This window comes from Bos taurus, chromosome 4 (assembly GCF_002263795.3).
Source record: "Bos taurus isolate L1 Dominette 01449 registration number 42190680 breed Hereford chromosome 4, ARS-UCD2.0, whole genome shotgun sequence".
In the NCBI taxonomy this organism is placed as follows: domain Eukaryota; kingdom Metazoa; phylum Chordata; class Mammalia; order Artiodactyla; family Bovidae; genus Bos; species Bos taurus.
In genome coordinates, this window is record NC_037331.1 from 19,040,579 (window position 1) to 19,061,734 (window position 21,156).

The following is a 21,156-nucleotide window of genomic DNA, read 5'->3' on the forward strand; positions in this document are numbered from 1 at the left end:
AATATTTGTTAAGTATTTGAGATAATTCACATGAACATTTAATTCAGTTCCTGACAAGTAAAATGTACCATTACTTTGTAAACACAAACTATGTATAACATAGACCTATATATTAAAATCTAAAATTGTCTCACTAAATTCCTGAAGCTCCTACAATGTCATGATCTACACACACCACGTGGAAAACTGATATATGACATGGCTAATTCTTGATTAGCCACCACTGAAATGTTCTGCTCATTGGATCAAAATTGCTAGCATACTTCTTAGCCTTTGAAAACCTGCCAAAACTCAGAAGTTCTCAAGAGCTCTTCTTGGCCACTCACTCGGTGAGTAGTGATGGAGTCAGATCCAACTACAATCCCCAGCCAGACCATGGCAACTGACAACCTATAAAATTTTCAGTAGAGAGAATGAATGACACAGTAAAAACCAGTATTAACAACAGCACATACTTCAATATCAGCCAGTAACAGAAATTCAGAGGTTTTCATCTCACCAATCCCAAAGAGGCTTGAATAATCTTCCAAATCTACCTTTCATTTATAATTCCAGTTCTTAAATATGCCCCAGCACTAACAACGGCCTGTACACAAAATGAAAGTGTCTTATTAGAGCTGCTTAAAGTCTTATTTTCAAGTTACATGAATACACAGAAACTCAAGAAATTCCTTAAATTCCAATAGTTTATTTCCCATCTCCTAAGTTATGAAGTTCAGAGTAGAGTTTCAGCATTAAATAATGACACATATCAAGTTTCAGACTATTTATTCATCAGTGTAAACCCCACCACAATACACCAACGTGATTTCGTGCATTTAGAGGGGAAATATTTCCTGGTTAAGTGGAAAATTGTGCGGATGGCTTCTGGAAGACCTTCATTCAAATCAGCTTTACAGTGAAATATTTCATTTAGAAGTCTGGACCTTCTTTCTTCAGTTTGCTGTAATCTACATTCACAGAGTAGAACTTGGAAAAGAAAAAAGATATTTTAGATAATCATATACACAAAGATGATATAGAAGTTTAAGATCATTTTTATTCAGCTTTATATAGTAACAATTATAGACATGAATTATTAAAAATATTTAACAATATAAAAGTCATTCAAACAAAGATGTTAAAATTCCAGTCCTTAATAATGGTTTTCGTAAGGTAAAAATATTCAGTCTTCAGTAAAAATATTCAGTCTTCCTCAGAAAAGCAGAGTCAGTATGATCTGTTGGAACTTATAAAAAATTCTTCTTTTCAAGGTGAATAATTATGAATTCTTCTGACATATACTTCCAATTCTTACATTTTTCCTTTCATTTCCATTAGGTACAGGAGTGAATCTCCAACAGAATGAGTATCAATTATTATCCTTATTTGGTCAGCAAAGTGCTATAATTTAGATGGGAAAGGTTTAAAGCAATAAAGATCAGCTAATAATATAAAGTCATGCTTTGTTGCATGTTTGTTTCTGTTAGTTTTTAGATACAAACTGGCCTGCTTTGATGGCTTTTCTTTCCATTTTTCTCTCTTTCACTTAGGGGTTTCCTTAGTTTCCTAACCCAGAATGCATCAAAATCAAATTTATACTTTACCACCTTTGGTACAAAAGCTTTTAAATATATTTAAATGTATTTTGGAAATTTTTAAATTTTCAAAAATGTGCCTATATTCAACTTAATTTGAAATATATTTTACTATCATTTCTTTAAAAACTGCCTCTAACTCCCAATAATTAAAAAAAAAATGATTTATACTTGTAACTGCTCTGACAATCCTACTAAGGAAACAGGATTTGTAATAAGCCCAGACAAGGCTATAATCTTATGCCAAAGAATACTGAAGAGGCTATGCTATAATTACTTGAAAACTGTATTATTTAACTCCAAAAGTATCCGAAGTGCAGAATTCATCATCATTTTCTTCAGTTTTTAAACAAGAAGCTCATAGATCTGTGTCCATTGTTTCTTCAAACCCTTTTATTTCTTGAAACATACCCTAACTTCTTGATCTCTAATTGAAAAATTCTTAATTTGACTTTTAAAAAAATTCCCAGGTTGTGAAGCTTATCCTTGAGATACATATGTAGACGTTTATACACTTTATAAACATTAAGGTATGAATCAATCATAAAGTAGTATTTTTTCTTCTGACAGTATTCTCCTATGAAGTAACTGAAATAAGACAATGAGACTTGAAAGAAACCAACTGTTCATCTGTAACACACTAACAAAATGTTAAACAGAGTATTTATAAAAGGAACTGCAGGTTGTATTTTAAGAAATATTTATGGGCTGTTTTAAAAGATCCCAGGCACTATCGGCAGAATCATTTATCTTAATTATCACAACCTTACTCATTCTTTAGAAAAGAAGCCACTGGGATCAAGTTATCAAGTTGTCAGAAGCAGGATCAAGCTCCTACACCCAAGCAGAGTGGAAAGTTCACAGTATTTTTGCTAATTTTCTCAAAACTAAGCAGACTTCTGATATGTTTGCTTTATTCAGCTCCATGTACCAGTATCAGAGTTCTCTGTCAAAGTAATTTTCAAATCTGCTTTATTTTTCAGCTTCCATGTCCCCAATCCTTTTCTCAATTTAATGGTAGCTACCTCGGCAGTTTCTGAAACAACAGCTGGGAAGGCACAGCATATTCTGATCTTGGCTTCAGGGTATTTTATCCAGTTGAGAAATGCTGCTAGACCTTCAATGCTTAAATGCTATCTCAGCCTACTCTCTTGTATTAGTTAGCTTTTGCTAGAATGTGAAATAGCAAAAAATAACCACCAAATCATAGCGGCTTTCAAGAAAGGTTTATTTTTCATTCACATTATCTGCCTTTCTAAGCTCACTGCTCTGTTATTTTCATTTTAATCTGGGCTGAATGAGAAGCCCTAACTGTCAATTTGGTCTCAGGAGGGAAATGGAAAAGAACAATGGACGAACCGCACGCTTGATTAGAAGTGGCAGATACCACTTTCTTTGATTTGCCAGAGCAAGTCACATAACCAAACCTGGTGTTAAAAGGGCCAGAAAAAAATTCTCTCAGGTGAGAGGAAGTGAATGACAGAGAAAGAATAACCTAGCCTACCTCAGCGTTTGGGTTTAAGAGCAGTAGTAGACATCATCCATGCCAAGCTCCCAAGTTTTTGGACTTGGTTCCCTTCTATTTCTGCTTGCAAATGTCCCAATCCTTCTAAACTCATCTCTTGGCAAGTAGAGCCAGCAATAGTCTACTAACATCCTATTTTCCAAAATCTTTTATAACGAACTCTTTAGGCACAAGGTCTGCTTTCCAAGTTATAGCAGGTGACACTTCAGATATTTTGCCATTATATGATTCCTTTTTCCAGGCTAATACCAGTATGTTAGCTATTTACAGCCCAATCTATGCCACACACATTAGATTTCTGCTGAGGCAACGTTCCATTTCCAGCTCACATGGCCTTATCCTGGCATGTGTTACCATATTCTTGTTGCTGCTGTTCAGTCACTAAGTCGTGTCTGATTCTTTGTGATCCCATGAACATTGTATTTTAAAACACTGGTAATCAGTTTCATTATCATAATCACCTGGGGAGTTTTCTGAACTACATACCAGAGATTCCAATATGCTCTTGGGGTGAGGGGACCAAGGCCTGGGGTTTTTTGGTTGCTATTTCCTTTTTCAAAGTTTATTGGATATGGAATCATTTTCTCCAGAATGGACTTAAATTTACAGGAGAGAAAAAAACAGGATGCTTGCATGTCATTTTTTGAGGCAAAATGTGACACAAATTAAGATGGCTCACTTCAGGTTCACCAGTACATTTTTGTTTCTTGTAGAGAAATCTGTTGAAGATTTGGAAGCCCAATTATAATCAGAAGGTTGAACATAAGGCTTGGAGTCTGCAAAAGGTGGTAATTATTTTAAAAGCTGCTGTCATCAGTAATGACAGCATATTTCTATAATAAGGAGCTATATCTGCTAAAAGGTCCTAAACACTCCTTGCTCTGGATACTTCTCCCTAACAGTGCTCAAAGAAACTGCTAGTTTTTGATGAAAGAGCCTGGCATAGTGGAAAATTCACAGCAAGTTATATACTTTAAGTGGGTAAACTGTATGGTATATAAAGGGCTTCCCAGGTGGCCCTAGTGGTAAAGAACCCACCTGCCAATGCAGGAGACATAAGAGATGAGGGTTTGATCCCTGGATTGAGAAGATCCCTGGAGGAGGACATGGCAACTCACTCCAGTATTCTTGCCTGGAGAACCCCATGGACAGAATAGACTCGTGGGCTACAGTCCATCAGTTAAGTCACTCAGTCGTGTCCAACTCTTTGAGACCCCATGAACTGCAGTACGCCAGGCTTCCCTGTCCATCATCAACTCCTGGAGCTTGCACAAACTCATGTCTATTGAATTGGTGATGCCATCCAACCATCTCATCCTCTGTCTCACTCTTTGACTCTCTGACAGTCCATAGGGTCACAAAGAGTTGGACTCAACTGAAGTGACTTAGTACATGAATCATATCCTAATAAAACTTTGACATGCCATGGGTTTTTTCTTTGTATATGCAAAAATTTACATTCTTTATGACACTGCAAGGATTTTTTCTTTGTATATGCAAAAATTTTACATGGAAGCATAGCATCTGAGGAATAAATGGTCTTAGATTTTCAACAAGGATAGACTTTATGGGCATCATGCTAAGTGACGTAACTGAGACAGAGAAAGACAAATATACTGTATGATCATCACTTAAATAGAATCTAAAGAGTCTGAATTTGTAAAAAGAGAATGTAGACTGGTGACTACCAGGGGATGGAAGATGGGGAAATTGGGAAGATTTTATTAAAGGCAGAAACTTGCGACTAGTACCTCAACAAGTTCTGGAGGCTTAATACACAATATAGTGATTATCATCAACAGTATCACAAATTTCAGAGTTGCTAAGAGACTAGCTCTTAATTATTCTCAACACAAAAATGTGATAATTATGTGACATGATAAAGGTGTTAGCTAACACTACTGTAGTAATCATAGTGTAATACATAAATGCACCCAACCAACAAGCTGTACACCTCCAACTTACACAACATTACACGTCAATTATGTATCAATTACATAAATAGAGGCAAATAGCCTCAGTCCATGAAATCATTCTTTGGAGTAGTTTCACAAACTAGTTTTGCAGAAAGATGTCAAAAAGGTGTACCCAGAAAGTTTATGGTAAAATATAAGTTTCAACTGATTTTCACATCTTTCTACTAATTCTCACCTGAAATATGTCAACCATACCAAAAAGAAAAAACCACCAACCAAACCAGCCACTAGATTCGTTACTCAAAGTGTGGCCCATGGACCAAGACCATCAATATCATCTGAAACTTTATCAGAAATGCAAATGTTCAGTTTCCACAACAGATCAAGTGAATCAGAACCGCTGGGGGTGGAGTTGAAGAATCTATTTTTAACAACCTCTCCAGAGATGCCAATGTATGCCGAGGTCTGAGAATCACTGCACTACACTAAACAAGACTGGAGAAAATGTTAACCATACTATCTCTTTCTTTCCTTAGTCAAATTAGCAGAATTGAGACATTATCTTCATTTCCTACACAGACTCTAAAGCTTGTGAATAAAGTTCTTAAAAAGATATTTATTAGAAAAATATACCATTTTAATTTCACAGAACAATCTAGCAATTTCTCAAAGTTCATTTATAATAGAGTTTTACTTGCATCTCCTATTTCAAAAAAAGACCTAGTCCATGACAAAATTTATTAAAATACACTTTCCAGCAATTCTGAAGCAATTTTTAGCTTACCTTGTACTGATCATTAGGACCTAGTTTGTTCCAGGGTTCTGGGTTATTCTTTCTGTCCCAACTAGAAGAAATATATAAAACATTATAATTATTAAAGTTACAAAATACTATTTAAAATAGTTTTATATTCAAGAAGCTATCATTTTGAATAGATCAAATTCCATTTCCTATCAGATGAAGTAGTGTTATTTTCATTATAGAGTTGAAATAGAGAAAAGACCCCTAATAAGCAAACCCATGGAACAAGTTAGAAAAAGTACAACACAGAGAGCCCCTTGGGGCAGTTATCCCTGTTCCTAACCCTGTCACAGAAAACTTTATTTTAAAAAAAAGCATTCCCTACTGTAGAAAAACAGCCCCCAAAAAACACTCAAACATACTAGCAACCCTGACTAAGTGTTTTATAAAGTTACTATTATCTCAATCCTCACAACATTACAAAACGGGTACTGGCAGTTCTATTCAACCAACGAGAAAATGCAAGTCAGAGAAATCTAGAAATAATTTCATGAACCAGGAAAAAAAAAAAACAACAACAACAACAGTAGAACTGGGATCTGAACTGGGATCTGAATCTACGACAGCCAATTTCAGCTTCTTTCTACTACTTGACGCTGCCTCTCTAGAAAGATTGAGGCTCCTAAATCAGTTTGGTAAACCATCAAAGTTCTAAACATTTTTAAACACTTACCTGACATCGGGATTGAACAATGCCAGGCGCGTGACATACAGTGCTGCTCCAGTCCCTCCTGCTCCAATAAATATGAAGAGGGGGATCAACTGGAAGCCAAAACAAAATACATGAGAATTAACAGTCATCTTCAAATACCTACATACTGATAAAAGTAAACAAAAAAAGACTACAGTAGTTTCTTCACTGATTCCCAAATCTCTAACCATCTTTTTATTTTTAAAAAAATTCTAACAGCTTTATTGGGATTTACATGCCGTAAAATTCATTAACTTCAACAACCAACGATTTCCAGGAAATGTATAAAGTTGTGCAACCGTCCCACAATACAGTTTTAGAACATCCCCATCACCCCAAGAATCTCTCTCAGGGCCACTGCTGCCACTCACACCCCCATCTTCAGCCCCAGGCAACCACTAATCTGCGTTCTAACTCTAGATTTACCTTCTCTTCAAACCACCTTTTTTATCTGGTCTTGAAGTTTGAAAAAAAAGACTTCATTTTTAAGGAAGTTTAAAAAAAAAAAAGGAATTTCTAAAGGATGTGAAGATAATTCTGATTTAACGTGGAAAACGTTATACTGCAATTTTAAATTTTCTAAGAAACTATATCATCTTTTTTACCTAATAGTCATACATCACTCTCATTAAATTCCAGCTTCTCGCATGCTTGAAACACAAGCTCTTGGCAAATTATTTAAGCTTGCTTCTATACAGACGTTATGAAAAACAAAAATTCTGTTAAATAAAGTCTGAATGAGCATATAGAAGCACACCTACTATAAATACCGCTATTGCACATAATTTCTGGAAACGAACTGCTAGCACACTTAATGCAGTTAGGCAATCAGATTTAAAAATACAAATTAAAAGATTGCGTAATTGAGTTTTAGGACCACCGGACGTTGAGGTGCAAGGGGAAAATACGTGAAATATTTCTTTTATATTTCTATATATATTTCTCAACGCAATTAAACTCCGCACTCCTAAAATATCATAAAATATCAAGACGTCAAGAGAAACTGAGGATTCCAAACTCAGAGACCTTCACACTTTCCTGAAGGCCTGGTGGTGCAATGAAGTGAAAACAAGGCTTTTAACAGCACAACAAACAGTATAACTGACCTTTCCTGCTGTCTAACCCACACAGCGCCCAACTATCCGTCCTGGTACCACCGACCTGCAAAAGGACGCGCGCCCACCTCACTGTTCCAACATTTTCTTTTCCCCGAGAGTATCCCTCACCTCCCCCGTGCGAGGCCAAACCCCCACAATGCAAGGCGTGCAAGGTCAGAACTCAAGGTCCTGGGGCAACTAGAAGAACAGGACAGAGTGAGGCAAGGTCCAGCCCCGAGAAACCGTAAGGGGCTGAAGGAGGAAGCTCCCAGGGGACTGACGCAGCCGCCTACCCCCACAGGATAGACAAGGGAACACTGGAAGAGGGTTTAAGAACTCACGCTAGGATGCCTCTTGGCCTGACCGATGATCTGGCGGAGCATGGTTGCAACAGAGGCCTCGAGTCCAAACCGAGAGAAAAGCTAAGCCGCAAGACCGGAGGTTAAGCACTCACCGGACCTGGGAGGAGCGGACGTCCAAAGTCACTCAGGACCTCCTACCTGAAGGACCCCTGGCTCAGAGGGCGGCCTGCGGCAGGAGGGCCCGGATGCAGCTGTCCTGGATAATGCCTGTTTGGCTCAGACCCTCTCGCGTCTGCTCTAACCTGGCTAAATCAACAGCGTTCGACTGCAAAGCAAAACAGTCTCATTACTATGCCTTGCATACTTTCAATGGGTAATTTTTTTTGCGTCAAAACTAGAACCTACGATTGACTACACGGGCACTTTCTCGGGAGGCCTCGTGTTTGAAGAGGGGGCGGGCAGGCGGACGCTAGCGCCTTGAGCTCAGAGAGCCGTGTCCTTTAGCTAGACGTCCACGAGCCTGGTCCGCGCGCCGAGACGCTGGGGGCGCGTGTGCCGGCTGCGCGCCGGCCGCCCTGACAGCCGCTCGGGGAGCTGCGCGGCGCCTCTGGCTGCTGGGCGCCGGCCGGCTGGAGGGCAGGTCGAGTCTCTAGCCGCTGAGGTCAGCGACTGCGGTTTAAAACTACTGCAGCTGCTTCCTGTCCTTGACTGTCATTGAAGAGCAGAAGTTAGAAACTAGTAAATGACTTAAAGATGGCTGTAGTCTTGTTAATATGATCTGGAAACAGTTCCTGGTCGTCGCTTAAGTGTTCAGGGCTTCCGTGGTGGCTCCAATGCGGAAGACAGGTTCGATCCCTGGAACAGGAAGATTCCCTGAAGCAGGAAATGGCAACCCACTCCAGGTATTCTTGCCTGGAGAAACCCACGGACAGAGGAGCCTGGCTACAAAGACCTTTGCGACACTGCCACTCTCTCCTTTGCCTGGGTCTGAAACTGCATTCTAAAAATATGTTTCTATCGGTCTTGTCACTACAAATAATTTTTTCCGGTATCCCAATACTGGAATTCTCATTTACCTGTTTTTTCTTTTTCTTTTTTTTAACCCAGAAGTCTTCCCAGGCATTCAAGAACACTCTGAACCCCAACCTCATATGTAGCTTAAAGCATTAATCAAATGATCACACCAGTAATTGGACCTGGAAAGAAAGTCTCCTCCAAAAAAGTAATGGGAGACCTGAAGGAGAAGACATTAACCAAAAGAAATGGAGGTATATGTATAGACAGAGGTAATAGTTGTGACTGTCAGAAACTAAAGAGACTTTTTAAGAAGGGAGGTCTGGTTTGGTTGGAACTTGAATAGTAGAGGAAGCGGGTGGTGGGGGGATCAGATCTGTTGCACCAGTGGTTATTTACACAGCATGGGTTTTATGCTGAGAGCGTTAGGGAGTTAGGCAAGAGCAAGATGTGACTTTAAGTTATTGCTTTGTCTATGAAAATTGAATTACTGGAGATAAACATGAAAAAGGGGGGAATGGTTAAAGGGCCATTGCAATAGTCCATGTTAGAAAATGGTAGCTTCTACTAGTGTAGGAAATGTGATGATGAAGAAGAGATTGCAGAGATATTTAGGAGGTAGCACCAAGACACTGTGATTGGTCAAACATGGGAGTAGGAAGAAGAGGGAATCCAGGATAGTTTCAGAGGTTCCATTCTAACTCTGGATTTTGATGCCAACTATTGAGATTATGAGAATTGGACCATAAAGAAGGCTGAGCTCTGGAGAATTGATGCTTTCAAATTGTGGCGCTGGAGAAGAGGTGGTGATTATTAAAATGACATGAAGCTTATGAAGACTGGTATCTTTTTCATTCATTCAGTAAATCTTTATTAAGTACCTACTCTGAATCTGGCACTGTTTTAACTATGGCAGCTGAAAGAAAAACTTGTTCCTCACTAATGGCGTTTACAGACTGGTTGGGAAGACAAACAGGAGGGAAGAGGGGCAGGGCACAACCTTTAAAAGAATGGTATAGCCTGAAGACATGACATAAATTGATTAGAATCAAATAGGTCCAAGATGGCAGACTAGTGGACTTCCACTAGAATTTGAGCCTCAGTATATGCTGATTGTAACACATCAGCAAGCTGAAAGACACATCCACCGGCACCAAGATGGTTCAAAGGCTGACAATAAAAGATCAAAAAATGAGCAGCAGCCCAATTCCTGGAATTCTCCACCCTTTCCCTAAAATAGTTGAAGTAATCCTCCTATTCAAGCCCATGAAATTACTCAGCCTGTAGAAGCTAACCACATCACATTTTGCGACTGCTCTTGCCTTCTGAGATGGCCCACACTCTGTCTATGGAGTGTGTTTCTCTCTAAATAAATCCACCTCTTACTTATCACTTTGTCACTCATTGAATTCTTTCTGTGATGAAATATCAAGAACCTGAGCTTCATCTGAGTCACTCCAGATAATGAGTGCAGCCATGAAATTAAAAGACGCTGACTCCATGGAAGAAAAGTTATGACCAACCTAGACAGCATATTAAAAAGCAGAGATTTTACTTTGCCAACAAAGGTCTGTCTAGTCAAGGCTATGGTTTTTCCAGCAGTCATATATAGATGTGAGAGTTGGACTATAAAGAAAGCTGAGCACAGAAGAATTGATGCTTTTGAACTGTGGTGTTGGAGAAGACTCTTCAGAGTCCCTTGGACTGCAAAGAGATCCAACCAGTCCATCCTAAAGGACATCAGTCCTGGGTGTTCCTTGGAAGGACTGATGAAGCTGAAACTCCAGTACTTTGGCCACCTGATGCGAAGAGCTGACTCATTTGAAAAGACCCTGATGCTGGGAAAGATTGAAGGCGGGAGGAGAAGGGGACGACAGAGGATGAGATGGTTGGATGGCATCACTGACTCAATGGGCATAAGTTTGACTAAACTCCAGGAGTTGGTGATGGACAGGGAGGCCTGGCATGCTGCAGTCCATGGGGTTGCAAAGAGTCGGTCGGACATGACTGAGCAACTGAACTGACTGACTGACTGAGCTTCATTAGGTCCTAAAAACAGGTGTGTGATCTCAGTTGGAAGCTGTGGGTCTTGGCCGGGTTTAATTCTTGCACATGGGTTCAAAGCCTAATCTGAGGTGAATGGTTTCAAAACCATAAATAAACAATTAAGATAATTTTAGAGACTTCCTGTTAGTAACTCAGTTGTGTCTGACCCTTTGTTACCCTATGGACTGTAGCACGCCAGGCTCCTCTATGCATGAGATTTCCCAGGCAAGAATACCAGAGTGGGTAGCTGTTCCCTTCTCCAGGGAGGATCTTCCTGACCCAAGGATCGAACCCTCATCTCCTGAGTTTCCTGCATTGCAGGTGGATTCTTTACCATGTAAGCCACCAGGGAAGCCCATTTTAGAGACTAATAAGACAAACAAACAAAAAGAATAATGAGTATAGGAGGACATGGAGGCATGGAGGAAAGAAGTTTATTTTAGTAAAAATGAATGTGGAAGATTCCTCTGAGGAGGTAATATTTGAGCTGAAACCTAAATGAAAAGAAGATAACCTGCTGAAGATTGGGGGAAAAACATTCCGATTGTCAATAAAAAACAGTTTTGAGGTTTAAAAAAATAATAAAATGCTCAAGGGAGGCCAGTATGGCTGGCCCATAAAAAAATGAGATCAGAGAGGTTATAAAGGTGTCTGACATTTACTTTATAAATTATGGTAAGGAGTATGATTACGTTAAAAGAAAAGATCGGCACAAAAATCATGGAAGATACTTAGATGTGAACACAGAAGCCCAAGATTAGTAAGTGTAGGTAGGCTTTCAGTAAAGAAATTAGAAGGGGAAGATCTCTTCTTGCAATATTTTATTTTTAATGATAACAATTGGTAATAAGTAAGTAGGCATACAGGAATGCCATTGCTAATAAGCAAAATCGGGTGACTCTTTTCAATGATTTAGTTTCTAGAAGCAACAATAATATAGGTAGTCAAGTGATGCCTTTGGAATCATTAACAAAGCAGGGTTGTGCTGTGCTTAGTCTCTTCAGTTCAGTTCAGTTCATTCGCTCAGTCATGTCCGACTCTTTGTGACCATATGAATCGCAGCGCGCCAGGCCTCCCTGTCCATCACCAACTCCCGGAGTTCACCCAAACTCATGTCGATTGAGTCAGTGATGCCATCCAGCCGTCTCATCCTCTTGTCATCCCCTTCTCCTCCTGCCCCCAATCCCTCCCAGCATCAGGGTCTTTTCCAGTGAGTCAACTATTTGCATGAGGTGGCCAAGGTATTGGAGTTTCAGCTTTAGCATCAGTCCTTCCAATGAACACCCAGAACTGATCTCCTTTAGGATGGACTGGTTGAAACTCCTTGCAGTCCAAGGAACTCTCAAGAGTCTTCTCCAACACCACAGTTCAAAAGCATCAATTCTTCGGTGCTCAGCTTTCTTCACAGTCCAACTCTCACATCCATACATGACCACTGGAAAAACCATAGCCTTGACTAGACAGACCTTTGTTGGCAAAGTAATGTCTCTGCTTTTGAATATGCTATCTAGGTTGGTCATAACTTTCTTTCCAAGGAGTAAGCGTCTTTTAATATCATGGCTGCAGTCACCATCTGCAGTGATTTTGGAGTCCCCCAAAATAAAGTCTGACACTGTTTCCGCATCTATTTCCCATGAAGTGATGGTACCGGATGCCATGATCTTAGTTTTCTGAATGTTGAGCTTTAAGCCAAATTTTTATTAGTCTCTTAGTCGTGTCCAACTCTGCTTCCCTATGGACTGTAGCCCACCAGGCACCTCTGTCTATGGGGATTCTCCAGGCAAGAATACTGGAGTAGCTTGCCATGTCCTCCTCCAGGGGAATCTTCCCAACCCAGGGATTGAGCCCAGGTCTTCAACAGAATTGCAGACGGATTCTGTATTAACTGAGCTCCAAGGGAAGCCCAAGAATACTGGAGTGGGTAGCCTATCCCTTCTTCAGGGGATCTCCCTGACCCAGGAATTGAACTGGGGTCTCCTGCATTGCAGGCGGATTCTTTACTAACTGAGCTACCAGGGAAGTTAAATTTCATTTTTAAAAGTTTTTTTTTGGGGGGGGGGAGGGGCATTTGTCTTGGGAGATATTAGTTTCTTGGCCAGGGGTTGAACCCAGGCACCTGGCAATGGAAGCATGGGGTCCTAAACAATGGAACACCAGAGAATTTTCTAAATTTCATTAAATATTAAGCAAAATGTCTAATTGTAAAAATCTATATTTTTCACAGTAAAGTTAGAGGAAAGAGTCAGTGACCAATGTTTAAGCAGAGATGGGAAGATTAGAGATGACAGTCTGGGAAAAGAAGCCATAGTAGAATATACATGATGTAAAAACAAACTTCAGCTTTATAAGTAGGATTGGTGTGTGTGGCAGATTATATTATGTACAAATTCTTGCTGCTTCTCCCTGGAAGGGGTATCACCTACTTGCCTCACTAATGTCAGGCTTGATAAGATGACTTGCATTATTTGCCAATGAGATGTGACAAGTAGCATTTGTCATGCACAGGCAGAAGCTTTAAGAGCTAGCATGTGCTATGTTCTGTCTTTTCATTCTGCCACAAGATCAGCAGTGTTGTAGACAGAGCCTTTCCTGTCATGCTGAAAACTACCCACAGCAGATATGTTGCTGAGCTATGGTGGATGTGCATTGAAAATGAAAAAGAAACAAGTCACCAGGTTTGAGAGTAGCCTGTTATTGTAGCATAACCTAACCTACTGAGATTAATACAGAATTTGGTTCCAAAACTGTGGAGGCGTGTTACGATAAAAACCCTAAAATATGAGCCATTGGATTCAGGACTCAGCAACAGGTGACAAGGTAATTATTACTAGAGGCTAGAAGGATGGCAGTCTATGTTATGCAATGCCAGAAAGTTTGGTGAAATAGTTCGCAATTAATTAGAAGGCAGTTAATGTCCCTCGGAGAAGGCAGTGGCATCCCACTCCAGTACTCTTGCCTGGAAAATCCCATGGACGGAGGAGCCTGGTAGGCTGCTGTCCATGGGGTCACTAGGAGTCGGACACGACTGAGCAACTTCACTTTCACTTTTCACTTTCATGCATTGGAGAAGGAAATGGCAACCTACTCCAGTGTTCTTGCCTGGAGAATCCCAGGGACGGGGGAGCCTGGTGGGCTGCCGTCTATGGGGTCGCACAGAGTTGGACACGACTGAAGCGACTTAGCAGCAGCAGCAGCAGCAGCAGCAGCAGCAATGTCCCTAGTGAACTCAGAGCTTTCAGTGAAATGGCAGGCAAAGGGCTTGTAGCAACGTGCGTCAGTTACTATTGGCAACAATGGACACACTTGTAGTACAATAAAAAGAAGGACTCAGAAAGTAATTGATCAGTTTGCAAGCTATAATGTTAGAGAATGTAGCATCTAGAAAGTCAGAGAAAAAAGGAGGGGAGATTTGCTTCCATGCAGATGATATAGCATGGAAAAGGCAGAAGGAAGGAAAGTTCACAAAGTGCATAACGTGCAGAAGAATTGAAATGAATTCAGTGTGGTGGGAGCTTAGGTTTCCTAAGGAGGAGTTATTGGAAATGAAGCGGAAAAGATTAACAGATTTTTGAGAAGTTGAGATTTGGAACTTTATCTTTTAGACGGTAAAGATTTGTAAGTTTTATATATAAATGGGATAAAACAATGGCAGGATACTATTAATATATTAATAAAGCTGTTTTTCATTAAAACCATTCCACTCTGAGACATGTGTCCTCTAGATTTCCTGTTCCTTTGTTCTGTTTAATTTTGTGAACAATTTTAAAATACCAAAATATTATTCAAATTAAATGCAAGTTGTTCAGTGAATAATTATAGGCAGTATATCAATAGCATACCCCAAAAGTATTTCTTTTGCATGGTTTCTCTGAAGATTCAAGCCCAGAAAATTCTGGAAAGTATAGTAATTATGTGTTGTTATTAAATGTGTGACAGTAAAGAAATAGCTTCTTTAGAGAAGAATAATTTGATAAGTGAACCATGGAGTACGACTATATTAATGCAAATTGAAAGAAGAATCTTATATTTTTTACTCTGTTTGCATTTAGCATTTAATTATTTTTCTAGCAGATAAATTGACAACCAGAGTTGTTTTTCTGATAACACAAATACAAATTATACCTTCACTTATTAATAAAGATTCTGCAGCTATCCTTAATCTAAAAATAAATGTGCTTGTAATAGTATTGTGGTTGCTTAGCATAAACTGTATTTAATTATACAACTTCTATTGGAAAAATGAAAACATATTTTGTTCTGTGAAAGTTTACTTCCACTCTTATAAATCTGAAAGCCTCACATACAGTCATCAGTTTAAATTAAATACTTGAAGCATTTTTTGAAGCATTTTATGTACAAAATTCAATGAATACTAAAAAGTAAAGAAATGCTAGCAATTTAAAATCATGGTACTTCTTTTCACTGAAAACTTCTGGTTAAATATTAATTTTAGGGAAAACAGTATTTATTAAAACTTTTGGAAAATTATGCCATACACATATATCTTTAAATTATATCTTTTTGAGAATAACTATGCTCTATTCTTCTGTGTTGCCACTTGTTATTTCTCTGCAGTTTCTATCTCTTCTATGAATCCACTCATTCAGTCATTTGTTCATTCATATATTCACTCTTAAACATATGTTAAGTACCTACTGCGTACTGTTCATCATGCTAAATGCTTAGGACAAGATGAATAACACAATGCTGTCTTTCCTTAACATCTTATAATCTAGTGGGATAGGGAGTATAATTATTACAAAGCTGTATGGTAAGTGCCACAGTAAATACTGATATATAGCGTAGGTTACTTGGTGTATGAATTCATTTCTGGAAATGTTGAGTCTAGCAATTTCTACGAAATATCCAATCAGAGATGTTTTGAACGCTGGCAGAAATACCACTAGAGTTCAAGAGAAGTTTGGTCTACAAGTACAATATAAAAGGAAAGGGCGTGCATGTGAGATTTATGGAAATTGATGAGCTTGGCTACAAAGAATGTGTAAGAAGGAAAGTGTAAGGAGAGAAGAGGGTCAGTGCTGTGATTCTAGAGAATATGCACAAAATGAGGACCAGGCCAAGCAGGAGGAGTTAGAACAGAAAAAGTAGAATGAGTCAGAAATGTAGGCTGATATATCCATCAGGGTTCAACCAGAGAAACAGAGCTTCTAGGATATATGCATGTATAATAAGAGTTTTATTATAAGGAATTGACATTAAGCAATTGTGGGAGTACTGTTTCTAATTGCATCTTGAAGTCAACAGGAAGGGTAGTCAGGAAAGGAAGAGGACATGAGGAACAGAAGCAAAGGCATATTAGAATCTCTGGGGATGGGTGGAACCCATGAGAACAGAGCGACCACAATGGTCTCTCATTACCTCCAAACTCTCAGGCTTAATGATATGGGTGTCCTGCCAAAGACACTGGAGCCCTTTGTCACAGAACTGGACATAAACCTAGTTTAGGAATATAGAAACTAAAGGAGGGATTTGGCAAGAACAGGAATACTAAGAGGTGCCCTGGGAGATCTGCATTTCTGACATACTCCTCCTTGCCCTCACTGAGTTGTAGCTTCCTAATTTCCTCTTGATAATCAAAGTCAATTACCCAAGTTAATAGAATAACCTCCCATATGGTTGTTGATTGAAGAGCCCCAAGTGATTAGGTAGCAGTCTCAACTTCCACTTTAATTGAATCATTGCTCTATGTCCTGATAGAAAACTTTTCTTGAAGCTAGGGCTTCTAGATTAGCAAGGCTCCAGTTGCAGAAGTGATAGGAATTTCACTAGTGGATTTTTAGGGAAAATAATAAGAGCCACTTCCATATCATCTTTCACTACTGTCCTTCAGGGTCAATGCAGAGTTGAACTAAAATACTACAGCTGTTTAATATTGACAGTATTTCATAGAGAAACATCTGTTTACTGGGCTGAAATATTTCTTCCTCAGTTAACTAATCAAAGAGTGTGTTCCATGTAACCATAGGTGCTGGTTGGTTGAAAGGGGATCAGGTATTATTGCAGGAGTATAGAACACAGGCATCTGTAACACTTACTCATGCAATTTACTTATACCTTCAGGACCAGCTCGGACTCATCTGGTTTCCATTGGTGATAGAATGCTGCTCTGCATATTCAGTCTTATGGCTTTGTTGATCAGACAAAACCCAGTTCATGATGGATAACTTAGTTTGCATGGTAATTTGCTTCAGGGACTCATAGATCTGCTAGGTTATTTTTTGTTCTTGTTGTTGAAGTATAGTTTGTTTCACAATGCAGTGTTAGTTTCTAGAGTAAGAGTGATTCAGTTATATATGTATATAACTGAAATATATATATATTCTTTTGCAGATTCTTTTCCATTATAGATTATTAAAAGATATTGAATATAGTTTCCTGTGTTATACAGTAGGACCTTCTTATTTATCTATTTTATATGTAGTATTAAGAGTCGGACACGACTGAGCGACTTCACTTTCCCTTTTCACTTTCATGCATTGGAGAAGGAAATGGCAACCCACTCCAGTGTTCTTGCCTGGAGAATCCCAGGGACGGGGGAGCCTGGTGGGCTGCCGTCCGCTGGGTCGCACAGAGTTGGACACGACTGAAGCGACTTAGCAGCAGCAGCAGCAGCAGTAGCATGAGTTTGTTAACCCCAAACTCCTAATTTATCCCTCCCCCCTTTCCTCTTTGGTAACCATAAGTTTGTTTTCTCTGTGTGAGTCTGTTTCTGTTTTGTAAATAAGTTTATTTGTATATATATTTTTAGATGTCACATATAAGTGGTGAAACTTGTCTTTCTCTTTTTGCCTTGGGAGACTGACCCACGAAAACATTTGTATGGTTTATGTAAGAGAATGCTTTGCCTGTGTTCTTTCTATTCTCTGAGTTTTGTGCTACCATGTCTTGTATTTGTCTAAAGATTAAAATCCATTTGAGTTTATTTTTGTGTGTGGCACGAGGGAGTGTTCTAACTTCATTTATTTACATGTAGCCATCCAACTTTACCAATACCACTTGCTGAAGAGATTGTCTTTTCTCCATTGTATATTCTTGCCTCCATTTTCAAAGGTTAATTGAGTGTAAGCTGTGGGTTTATTTCTAGACTCTCTGTTCTGTTCCATTGATCTATATATCTATTTTTGTGCCAACACCATGCTGTTATGATTACTGTAGCTTTGCAGTATTTTCTAAAGTCTGGGAGGGTTATATCTCCAGCTTTGTTCTTTCTCTTCAGGATTGTTTTGGTAATTCTGGGTCTTTTATGGTTCGATATACATTTTAGGATTATTTGCTCTAGTTCTGTGAAAAATGTCATGGATGATTTGATAGGGATTACACTTAATGTGCAGATTGCTTTGGATAGTATGGCTATTTTAATTATACTAATTCTTCCAATCTAAGAGCATGGGATATCTTTCCATTTATTTTAATCATCTTCACTTTCCTTTATTAATGTTTTGTAGTCTGCATATACATTTTTCACCTCCTTGGTCAGGGTTACTCCTAAGTATTTTTTTATGGTATTTTAGAAGGGACTCTTTAAAACTTTCTTTTTCTATTATTTCATTGTTTATTTAAAGAAATGCAACAGATTTCTGTATATTAATCTTGTATCCTGTTACCCTGCTAAATACATTACCTGAACACATTGCTGATTAGAGTATAAATTGGGACTATGCTTTGAAAATCTGCTAAAGTTAATACTTGAATACAATATGGTCCAATAATTTACTCTGATGTAAACCCAACAGAAATGTGTGCTTATGTATGCCAAGACATGAACAAGAATACATATCAAACTATTATCTATAATAGCATAAACTGAAAAGAGCCAAAGTGTTTATCAAGGGTAAATGAAAAGTGAATTGTGGTATATTCAAGCACACAATTCTGGTATATTCCACAATGCAAATGAACTACAATTACAACAACATAGATTATCCTCAGAAAAAATATTAGTCAAAGAAATCAGAAACAAAATAACATACACTGTATGGGTTCATGTACATAAAATGTGAAAAAAAAATAGTCCTAGATTCAAGATAATGACTATATAGGCCACAGAGGGTACTAATTGAGGGGGCTCAAGAGAGACTTTTTTGGCCTTGGCATGGATGATGTTTAAAAGGGTGTTTTGTTCCTTGAGCCTTTCATCTGTATGTTCATTTATTTTTCACTGTCCTCTGATATTTTCCAATAAGAGTTGCTTTTTTTTTAACTGAGTTGTGTAGATTTAGAACAATATTGGGGGTTTGCTTATGTTCTGTCACTTGAAGACTTGATGGATTAGAAAGAACAGAAGGTATTATTTATGCATTCTTGTTTGTTTGAAAGCTTTGCCACCTTTTGAGTTGATGACACGAAACCTCCTGTCTCTAACTAACCTTATTTGTCTGTCTAACAAACAGTGTTGTACACTTTGTGATGTTGCATCAGTGATGCTGTCTTTGCCCATCTGCTTTGCTTTCTTGGGACTTGCCCCTTGTAAAACTCAGCCCCTAAGAGTGCCATTCATATGCACTGAAACATAATTAAATATCTCAGCTTGTCTAAGAGATCTAATACACAGCTACTTAGCAAATATTAAAATACCTCTTTCATCTTCTCTCCAGGCAGAACAAATACTGATAACATTTCACAGTATCAGGTTAGTTTACAAACAAGCTGTGTTATAGTGTGGATGAACCATGAAAACCCTATGCTAGATAAAAGAAGCCAGACACAGAAGACCATACATTTTTTATTTCATTTGTATACAAATCCAGAATAGGCAAATTCCAAGAGATAGAAAGTGGATTAATGACTGCCACAGTCTAGAAATAAGAAAACAGGGAGTTCCTACTAATGGGTTTGGGCTATCTTTCTGTGATGATGTTATATATGTTCTACAGTTAGATAGTGGTGATGATTGTACAACTTTTGAGTATGCTAAAAGCCATGAATTTTACACCATGGAAGTGTGGATATTATGGTATGTAAACTGTATTTCAATAAAGATATAAAAACTCAGCCCTGAACTAAGCGTCTTTTTAAAAAAAGTTAATCCTGTTATGTCTAGAGAGATGACTGGCTAGGGCACAAAGATAAAGTGAAAATTTATTTTCATAAAAATTTTTTGTGCATTAAACATTTTTTTTACTGTGTGTACATATTATCTAGAACAATTAATTTTAAAATGTCAGTATTATTCATTTTTTATATATGTGGAAAGTTTTTACTCTAGTTTTTAATCTAGAGCAGATCCTTGTTGCCTTGGAGAAAATTCTGTAGTCAGTATATTTTACATAATTTGAAAACGGTGGTTATCAATGAACCCTTTGTTAGAAAACATTGAGGTGGTTTTAGAAGTTTCCAGTCATCTAGAGTTGCAGTTGAAAATTCTGATTCTAACTTGATTTCTATTCCTTTGTAGATATTCTGTCTTTTCTCTTTAGAAGCATTTAGTATTCTCTTGAAGCTCAGATATTTCAGCACCATCTTTTTATATTTCTTCAATATTGTTTTCTCCTGAATATCTCTGAAAACATTAAGTATTGTGAGATAACATGAGCCATAGACTCTACAATGAATTAAGTGATCACAAATGACAGCTGTTTGGCTAGCTGCTGGCTCCAGCCCAACTCAGTATTTCTTATTTCATCCTAATAGTAATAAAATAATAATTTTCATTCTGCCATAGCAAACATTGTCACCAAAGGTTTGCCTTCAATAGGCACCTTATTCCTGGCTGCTACATTTAATACTGTAAATAACATTTTTATCACTGCATCTGTATCTATTTTCCACTGTTAATAAATTGTCTGTGCTTCCTTGGTGGCTCAGTGGAAAAGAATCTCCTTGCTAATGCAGGAGACTTGGGTTCAATCCCTGGGTTGGGAAGATCCCCTGGAGAAGGAAATGGCAAACCACTCCAGGGTTCTTGCCTGGGAAGTCCCATGGACGGAGGAGCCTGGCGGACTACAGTACACAGGGCTGTAAAACAGTCAGACTTGACTTAAGGACTAAACCACAACAACAAATGAAGGCATCACTGCCTTTTGACAAACACCAAGTCAAATAATAAATCTTTAATTCTCATGGTTGAGTTTTATTTATTTATTTTCTGAACACCTTTCTCTAGCAAGCATTCATTTCAAAGAAGATTTTAGTAGAAGAAATGGAAACCACTATAAGTATTTTATAC

The 21,156-nt window shown here is 38.4% G+C and overlaps 1 protein-coding gene and 1 long non-coding RNA gene across 2 annotated transcripts; one reads left to right on the top strand and one right to left on the bottom strand.

Annotated features, from left to right (window-relative positions):
* Positions 1 to 668: 668 nt before the first annotated feature.
* On the bottom strand, positions 669 to 8,073 carry NDUFA4 (NDUFA4 mitochondrial complex associated). Its single transcript, NM_175820.3, is given in 4 exon segments — positions 669 to 969; positions 5,803 to 5,863; positions 6,494 to 6,582; positions 7,950 to 8,073. Coding segments are annotated over 4 exon segments (249 nt in total). The 5' UTR covers positions 7,992 to 8,073; the 3' UTR covers positions 669 to 912.
* A 596-nt stretch (positions 8,074 to 8,669) lies between these two features.
* LOC101906041 (uncharacterized) lies at positions 8,670 to 10,313 on the top strand. The gene is made up of 2 exons (XR_234225.4): positions 8,670 to 8,895; positions 9,018 to 10,313. It is a non-coding gene; the product is annotated as an uncharacterized lncRNA (long non-coding RNA).
* The last annotated feature ends 10,843 nt before the right edge of the window (positions 10,314 to 21,156 follow it).